The sequence below is a fragment of the Mesitornis unicolor genome, unplaced genomic scaffold (assembly GCF_000695765.1).
Source record: "Mesitornis unicolor isolate BGI_N332 unplaced genomic scaffold, ASM69576v1 scaffold22104, whole genome shotgun sequence".
NCBI lineage: Eukaryota > Metazoa > Chordata > Aves > Mesitornithiformes > Mesitornithidae > Mesitornis > Mesitornis unicolor.
Window position 1 is genome coordinate 219,017 of NW_010178576.1, and position 9,212 is coordinate 228,228.

Consider the following 9,212-nt stretch of genomic DNA (forward strand, 5'->3'; position numbering starts at 1 on the left):
AAAAAAACTGGACTTGGTAGGGTTTTGGAGGGATTTTTGTTTTGGGTTTTTCTGTCTGTGTGTTTTTGGTGGTGTTTTTGCTGTTGTTTTTTCCTTCTTCTTGACTGTTCATGCATTTGTAACATAAAACTTATATAAAAGTTTCTCAAATTGAAAATGAAAACGATACCCTGGAAAAGAAAAGGAGACAGAGTGAGGAAACAACATAACAGCTGTAGTGATAAATTTGTCCTCTGGTCTAGCTCTGACTTAATAGCTCTTCCTTTTCTCTATTTTTTTTTTTCTTATCCAGGATCGCAGTAAAGTGTATACAACTCATGTTTCCTACTTAGAAATCTACAATGAGTGTGGTTACGATCTGCTGGACCCAAGACACAAGTCCTCCAGATTGGAAGATTTGCCGTGAGTAATAAAACTATGGAAAATAATCAAAAACAACAACAAAAATAATTTTCAGATGCCCTGTTGCATTTTTGGAGGAATTTTTAAAACTGTGCTACTGATCTCAGTGTTAATTCGAAATACTTAGTTTTCTCAATTTTATAAATGCTGACTAAATTTTCTCTAACTTTCTATGTATAGAGGCTAGGGAAACTAGATGGGAGTAATGGAAGGTGAAGGTTTTTAAAATGTGTATTGATATTACGGAGAAGAGATCTATTGCAGCCACTGCAAATGAAAGAGAAGATAGACCTGTTTTTCTCATGGCAGCCTGTCTCTTTACAAGGTATGCACGTGTGTGTGCATGGTAGACACATATATAGCAAGGCAAAGACATATATAACAGGATGCAACAGTAGGGAGAAAAACTCCCTGCTTCTACTTGGACCTTTTCCTTCAAGGGCAATTATTTTTCTAGAATAAGCGATTATGAAGTAAGGTAAGTAACAGATAGAAAAGACCACAAAGCAATCCAATGTATTTACTTCAGAATGGATGATTGTTATGATAGCTTTCACTTATTAGACACTAGCACCTATTTGCACTTGAAGAAGAGTAACAAAGAACAATTTGTAAGTCATAAACACATAAGCCTAGTGAAGCTGTAGATCTTGAAGGAAATTCAAACCCTAGCTTTTAAGTTTCTTCTAAGAAAACAGTTTATAGTCTGTGTCATGTTACTCAGCAAAGAGTAAACCTGTAAATAAGTAAGTTGTTGAACGCTTGGATTTGCAAATGCCCTGAAATAATGCTGGGAACTGTAAGCTTTCTTACTTGACATGATGGTGACTGAAACATGTAAATAGCAATTAAATCACTGCTGATGCAAGAGCAAGAAATGTACTGAAAACTGCCAATGAAGCAGTAAAAGAAAATCAATAGAATTTTATTTCAAAATAGCTAATTATGTTATTAATGTATTAAATGCTTTTTATTTATTAAAAAAAAATCTCTTCCAAGTTGTGTTAAAATCTAGCTTTAGTTTTCTACATAATATGTGGTATTTAGGACATACATGTCAAAAAAACTTTCAAGACTAATAAAATAAGCTAGTCTAGAGAAGAGAAAGGCAGCAGCCAAACTCAAAGTATGCAACTAGGCTGTAAGTTGGTTCCATTGCTTCCCTTTCTCCATCTGTAAAATTGAACTAAATTTTGTCGCTTTATGACATGTTGATGCTATAAAGGCTGTATATGCTATATATATTTACTGATGTCATTTTTGTGATAAAATATGGGAGTTTAATTTAATTTATTATCTTCTTCCTGTGCTATGCAGAGAAAAAATTTAATTCAGAGACTAAGTTGAATAATAATTTAATTTTTGTGCCCATTTTTGCAAGTGCAGATTTTTTCACAGCTGCGTGTGAAAAATAGTCTGTTACTTACACTTTTATTTAGCTTATTAAATTTAATGCTATTAAGTTATTCAAGTGTATTAAATTATTAATTTCATTAATTTAGTTATTAGAAATATTTTATTTGAACTCATTCCATTTATTCATTTTATTAAATTGAATTTATTCAGTCAAACTAAATTGAATTTGATTAATTGAATTGCAACTTTATTTGAAACAGTTATTTAGGAGTCATATACCCTGGAAAATATGTCACTTTTTAAAACTAGGTTCTGAGTGTTTACTAATAATCATTAATTTTAGAATCTCAAAATTAATTTATGTATGTACGATGATTCAGTTAAACTAAAGAATGACTCTTTGTTATGTATTAGTCTACTTTTAAAACATAAAAGTTGACAGATAATTTGGTTGTGAATTAGGGATAGAGCACACTGGGATAATCTAAGTTACCTGTAAACTTATTTAGTGTATGTTACTACAGGATGAGTTTTAGTGAGATAATAAATTTTTCTCTGTAGACTAACTAGTTTCAAGAAGTGCTTAATGGTTTTGTTGGACAAGGTCATTATTGTTTCCAGTACATTATTTGTCAAAAGAAAAAGTACTTTACACTAAAACTATACCTTCACTACTCATATTTAGCACTCTATAAAAATATTTAATTAATACATTTTTTTGGTTATGTTTTAAGATAATAATTTAGAGATTCAAAATGTAAAAATATATGTTGACATTCTGAGCTAAAAAGGGAGCAAAAATTTGTGAGAAAAGTGTGGAAGAAATGTGTCATTTTAGAGGAGTAAACAGAAGATTAGTTAGCCTTGTAAAGCATGCAAATTGTTCTGGAATAGTATTGTTATCCACGTTCCTGCAAAAGAAGGGGATGCAATTTGAATCAAAGATATACAAGAAGTTAAAATTGTATTTGATGTTTAAGGCAAAGTGAATAATAAAAATTCTTAAAATTGCCCATTGCATCCATTCACTACATAATTAGATTTGGAGCGCCAGCTCCTGAAGTCAGTATTTTGTGTGTAGCCATCCTTTGTATATTCAGTGGACTATTATGTTTTCATCTTAGTACTGCTTTATCATTTCTTGAGAATCTGATAGATGAGAAGGGAAGAGGCTTGTACACAGAAATCACTACTTGTCTGGAAAGAAATTCCTCTATGTATATGCATATAGATTCATATATAGACTTACATAATTATGTATGCTTATTTAGAGATATTTATATACATATACATATTTATATATGCATACCTAAATATGTATCATGTTTCTAATAGGTGCAGATAAGCATAAACTAAATTTTGTTTTGAAATACAATTGAACTTTTATTTTCACATAAAAAAACCAGTTTTTATAATTTTGAGTTGTAATGACATTACAAATAGCCCATAGAAGATGTCATTGATATACCTTAATGCTTCATATGCACCTTAGCTTGCAATTGTAACTTGTTTTGCTTGCACAAAGCTGACTGACTGTTTTAATTTTGTGACACTGTAGCTGAAACCCAGAACATGCAGATGCAAATACATTTTTAAAATCTTAATTAATTTTTAGAATTCAAAAACTTAATTTATTATTGACAGTCTGATTCTGTTTGTAGCTATAGATATTTCCATGTTTATACAAGGAGATTATGATTGTTTTCAAACATGTAAAAAGTATAAAACTATTGCTATAAAATATAGCTGGTAGGAGACTATTTGAATTCTTACTGCATCTCTTGTTTTCATAAAAGGTTTGCAGGACTGTTCAAATTAGGAACACTTTTTTGAAGCTCTTCATGTGCTCTAAGGTTGTGCAAGACACTTCTAACAGGTTCTTTGTTGTACAGTGTTGTACATATTTCTACAGAAAAATGAAATTTATTTGAACTATAGATTAAGTGAACTCATTTTCATGAAAAGGAAGACACTTTAAGCTAGCAGTCAATTAATTTAAGACATAACAATGATACGTGTGTGTGTGTTTTATATTTTATATTTTCTATTGGGTCAGTGTAAAATATATTAATTTTTTAAAAAATATGTAACTGAATATTGGTTAGCTACCTCAAATGAGTAACTCTAAACCAACTAGTATAATAATTCCTTGTGATACTTAACAAAGAAGAAAAAAAAAGTCTGAAGAAATAATTTTCAACATAAAGGAAATATATTATATATACTTCAGGCTCAACAGTGTTAATATCAGCCCTTCTCCTTTTCAATGGCTATACCAACTCTGTAACCTAGAAACTGGCTACCATACATCGATCTTCAAGAACTGTATTTTCAGTGTTTTTAAATTTAAAGTGTTTTTAAATTTTTAAGGCTAACAATAATAATAGCTCACTGTTTTCATGTGACATACATTCTTTTAAAATGAAGTGTTCAGTGTATGTGTTGCTATGGAATACGAAAGATTAGGAGAATCTTAAGGTCTTTAAACTTAATCTTTTCTGTTTGTTAATGAGGAGACAACTGATCATTTCTTCAAAGATTATGTTTTGTTCATTACAGTTCAAAGAAATTACATTTTAAATTACATTTATTATTTTAAATGTGTATAATAACTTCAACATACATTATATATTGTTTATTCCTTGTTCTTGTTCTTCATGGTGGGGTCAGGAGAAGAGAGAGCTGGTGCAGGGCTCTTTCTGGTTCTCAGTAAGAAAGACCCAACAGCAAATGGCTTAATAATGGAACTGCTTTAGTAAGACAGAATAAGAAGAGGACTATAGATGGCAAGTAAATCTTACATCCCATCGGATGCTGCATTGGATGGAACCTGAGTGTATTTCCTGACCGCGCACTGGACAGAGCAGCACAGATTATGTCCATAGAGAGAAGCTCTTCCTTTTGGTCATTCAATCTATTATATAGTTTCCTTACAAGAAATCAGCTCCATTTCTAAAAGGTCTTCTCATGAGAACTTTCTGTGGCATTTCTTGATAAAGGCAAGGCCACACAGAGGGTGTGATAAGCAGGTGGGAGCTGCCTGCGCGCTGTTCTGTTACAGTGACCTGGCTGAATTTATCCAGTAGCACCACACAGGTCTGAATGCCACGTTGTGTGTGTAGCACAGCACAGACAGTGCCTGCTCAGTTTAACTGCTGTGTGAATCGCTAACTCCTAAATGTTCTTCAAAGCAGCACTTCCTAAAAGTCTCTCAGTCAGTACCAATGCACTCCTATGTCCATAAATTGTAGAAGCAGCAAACTGTTTTTCTTGTCTCATATGTAGAATGCATTGGAGACAGTGGGAAGGATTTCCTATCACAATATGATATGTCAGAACAAAAGCCTGCACCAATACTTACTCATCTCATACTTCTGTCATGTCTCATAAGCTAAGGAGATTATGCTCTAGGTGTTTGCTTGAACAGAAAGTCACATCTCTCTGCTGTTGAAAGCTGTGCTGGTGCCTGAGTAACTTTGTAACCTTGTCTCTTTAATCAGTGTAGACTTTGTCCTCTGATGTGTTCAGAGAGCTATACTTCTGAAAGATATTTTTTTTAATGATATCTATAAAATTATGATATTGGCCATTCTTTCTTAAAACCTAAAGCAACTTGCAACTTTACACAAAGATTAGCTATAGTTATCCTTTAGTACATTCTCTTCTGGACAGTCTCAAAGATGCATACTTTTTGCTTTTCTGTTTTATGCTTTTCCTAAATTTATTATTGTTGTCTGTATAGTCTCTTCCTCATGCTGAAGTAGTATCACTATAATCTGCTAAAGTATTGTCATAGAAGGTATATATCCTCATCTATGATTTGCTTGTATCATTATGATTAATTTTTAAATGTTTATAAAAGTTTTTGAGATTATTTTAGATTTCTTCAATTCTAAGCCCTAGAGACAGATATAGTCATAGGAATCTTTATTTTTAAAATCATCATTTGTTTTCCCAAATATTTAAAGTTGGGTTTTAAAGTTATATTATACAAATTAATGAGGTAGTATTAATTAAAGATAGATTAATCAAAGGAAGCTTTAACTTTGTTTGCCAGCAACAGGAATGTCATAAATGAAAGCATTCAATGTGTAAGGCTCTTTTGCTTTAATTGCAGCACAGCTGATGCAGAAAAGTCCCTGAGTTAATAACAGTATAAAAAAGGCTGATCCCATCCTACAGGTTTCCTAGTCAGCTATAAATTTCATCCATTAAGTCAAATGGAAAAGATTCTTTGTTTATAAAGAAAACAAAACTTTGTCTCTGCCTTCTTTCAGTCAGTATGGGATAACTAAACAGAGCTTTTCCACTCCAAGATCCAAGTTAAGGCAATGAAATTTAAAGATTTCATGAATACAGAGAATGTTCTGTAGAAATCAATTCTTATACATACCATACAGTAACTTTATATGACTGTAAAATAAATAACTTTGTTGTCATTTTGGAATGCATATTTTGAGGAAGTTTTGACAGATGCCTCTCAGGATGTGCAAATTTAGACTATCATCTGGAAATCCTCCTAATAGGTGCAAGGCCACTGTATAGGAAGCTGTCACTAGTGTGTGACGTCCCCACTGTCTCCTGTCTGATATAATAATCCTCCAGAGCCTTTCATCCAAACTAATATCCTTGTTGTCTGGAAATAATTTATAAGTATTGGTCAAAATGTAATATGAAAAGATGCTTAAATTTTTAAAAACTCTGCCAAGTGTGCATATTAAAACATTGTTTTCCTAAACTATCAAAAGATGTATATGATGCTTACCATGCAATATCAAAATATTACAGTTAGTCAAAGCATCATACTGTAATCAGAACCACTCTGGACTTTAGTGTGTGATGCACGCACAGATGGAATTGTGGACAGAATACAACTTGACATTATCAAAACATTGTCATGCAAGAGCAGAATTATGCTGTTGAGTTTGTGCTCTGAATGTGGGAAGCAGAGTTTCATGACTGTCCTAGTGCTGTCATACCCTACTGCACAAAAATAAGGCTATAAATGGGAGGCAGTTGGAAAAATCAGAATTGTTACGACTATTAAAGAAGAATTGTGTGCACTTTGTGTGTGCATTGTGTGTAGAAATGTTTTGGTTTGTTGTTTGTTTTTTTTCTTGAAAAAAGTGAGTGTATTGCAATGTGTTCAGATTATTTCTGTTTCCATTCCAATGTCTTGACCATCAGAGGGTGAACTATTTCCCCAGTAGTTAAGAGTAATACTATGGAATGCTGCTTAGCTGCTGAGTTTGATTCTGTCAGTTTTGGGGGAAAAAAAGACAAGCAAAGCAGAGCAAAACTCAACCTGTGTGGTTTTGAAGCAACTTGGAGTAATTAACACAGAAGAACTATCTAGAGATAAAAAGTCAAGCCCCATACTCCCTCTTGTGGTTAAACTCGAAGAATATGGAAAATATATACAAATATATATATATATATATGTGCACACGTATGCCTGTATGTGTATATATAAACTATTATCTGTACTTACAGGGAAAAAAACACCCTTTTTTAAAAAAAAAAACAACTTCTAACTTTTTGAAAAGTTTTAATTTATTTGTCATAAGTTGTTTCAGAACATGTAATTCACAGTGAAGGACATGTCATTCATCTTCAGAATTAGTGTACTTCAATTTTAGCAGAGTCTCCAGTCCAGGAGTTTTCCAAATCTGATGATGCAACTACCTGACTTCTGTGTTACATACTATAGAGTGTCCTAACTGAGGAGACACTAATGGCTACTCAGTAAATCCAATAAAGTTTAACTCTCAGTAACCTGATCAAATGAGTATCTTTTTATGTTAGAGGGCTATTTACTAAAGTGAAAAGGAGTTTCAGAAATATTTAGTAGCTTTCCTGGAACTTTTGCCATATCCCTGCTACTTCCATCTAACTTTCTTTTTCTGAACTTTAAGGCTTAAAGAAGTACAGCTAAGAGTGTTTCTAACCTCAGTGGAAATAAATAAAATCATTCTGTTTGCTTGCTTTTAATTTAAGAAAAGGATCATTTACTTTTGTAGTTATTACTATTTGAGAAGAATAAAAAGAGAAATAGTCTTGACAAATGCAAAGTTATTAGAAACATGTTGGGTACAGATGTGTTGATTCTGAAGTATTCCATGCCTGTTTGTTCACCAAGATTATGGTATGATTTGTCTATCATTTGTACTTGAACGGCTGTGGTAATTGCAGACAAACCTCTATTTATTGTTTGTTTGTGATGATTCATCTAACCTCTTGCCCTTGAGATTTTACTGTATCTCATTAAAAAAAGAATCCCAAAGCTTTCTCTAATATTTATAGATTTTATATATTCCTTTTTTATGTGGAGTTTATATTAAAGGAGTAAAAAGGAGATGACATAAAAACATATTCAGCACTTCCTTTAATGTGCAGTTTACTCTCAATGATTTTAGTTATTTTACTATAATTGGTTTGGGGTTTTAGATGTCACCTTTTAGTCACAATCAAAATAAAAGTATGGAACAAAGATCACCTTACAACAATTCTAGTTTTCATTTTGGATTTTTTTTTTTTCCCATGTAGAAAAGTGACAATAATGGAAGACCCTGATCAGCACATTCATCTGAAAAACCTGTCTCTTCAGCAAGCAAGCAATGAAGAAGAAGCCTTAAACTTACTCTTTTTGGGTGACACCAACAGAATGATTGCTGAGGTGAGAATTTCTGGTACACATCTTACTTAACACCACCAGAGTTAAAATGGTCATAAACTTCTCCACATAAGATGCATATTTTGGAAGTCCTTGGACATAAATGAGGATCTTCTTTCTGTGTATATTTCCACAGAGAAATTAAATAAGCATTTCTCTGATTATAGGTCTCAATTCGCAAAGAGCTTTCTGTTTTTCCTTAGTGAACCCAATTGGTGATTGTTGATGTCATCACTTACTGCAGTTAAAATAAGCAAGAAAAAAAAATTCTCATAAACCGTAGACTGACTTTTGAACGTGGCATGTATCAGCATACATACACATTTAAAAATTAGAAAGCTTGTCCTTAAAGCGTTGTCAAACATTCCCACAGAAGTACTAAATTGTCTTTGAAGTAGTTACAGTAAGAGTTAACAGTCCCATCTTTTTTCTTATTGCATAAACATGTAGTTCTGTGTGTTAAAAATCAAATGGAATTGTGAAGCACATTCAAGATAAATATTTGCCAATATGCAAAGACAAGGGTCTGATTCTGGAAATTTCAAGTGAAATGTTTCCATATCCAGCTAATAAAATCCATAGGGTTTGGGTTCTTTTCCTTATCTTCATACTTGGAAATGGAATCTAAATGTAAAAATGTATTGTATAATGTGAGCACTGGCAATATGTCTTACCACAACACAGCTAATTCTACTTTACAGATTTTTGGGTTTTCTTCCTCTAACTAAAAAGATAAATAATAAATAAATGAGAGAGACTTTTAAAGTATATTAAATAGTCA

At 32.2% G+C, this 9,212-nt stretch overlaps 1 protein-coding gene across 1 annotated transcript in view; it reads left to right on the top strand.

The window, feature by feature from the left end:
* LOC104539076 (kinesin-like protein KIF6) overlaps positions 1-9,212 on the top strand; it is a gene marked incomplete at its 3' end in the record, with an annotated part of 45,383 nt that overhangs the window by 23,092 nt on the left and 13,079 nt on the right. Inside the window, exons 5-6 of the mRNA XM_010182511.1 lie at positions 293-402; positions 8,305-8,434. Coding sequence (XP_010180813.1) covers positions 293-402; positions 8,305-8,434 — 240 coding nt within the window. The remainder of the gene's footprint in view (positions 1-292; positions 403-8,304; positions 8,435-9,212) is intronic.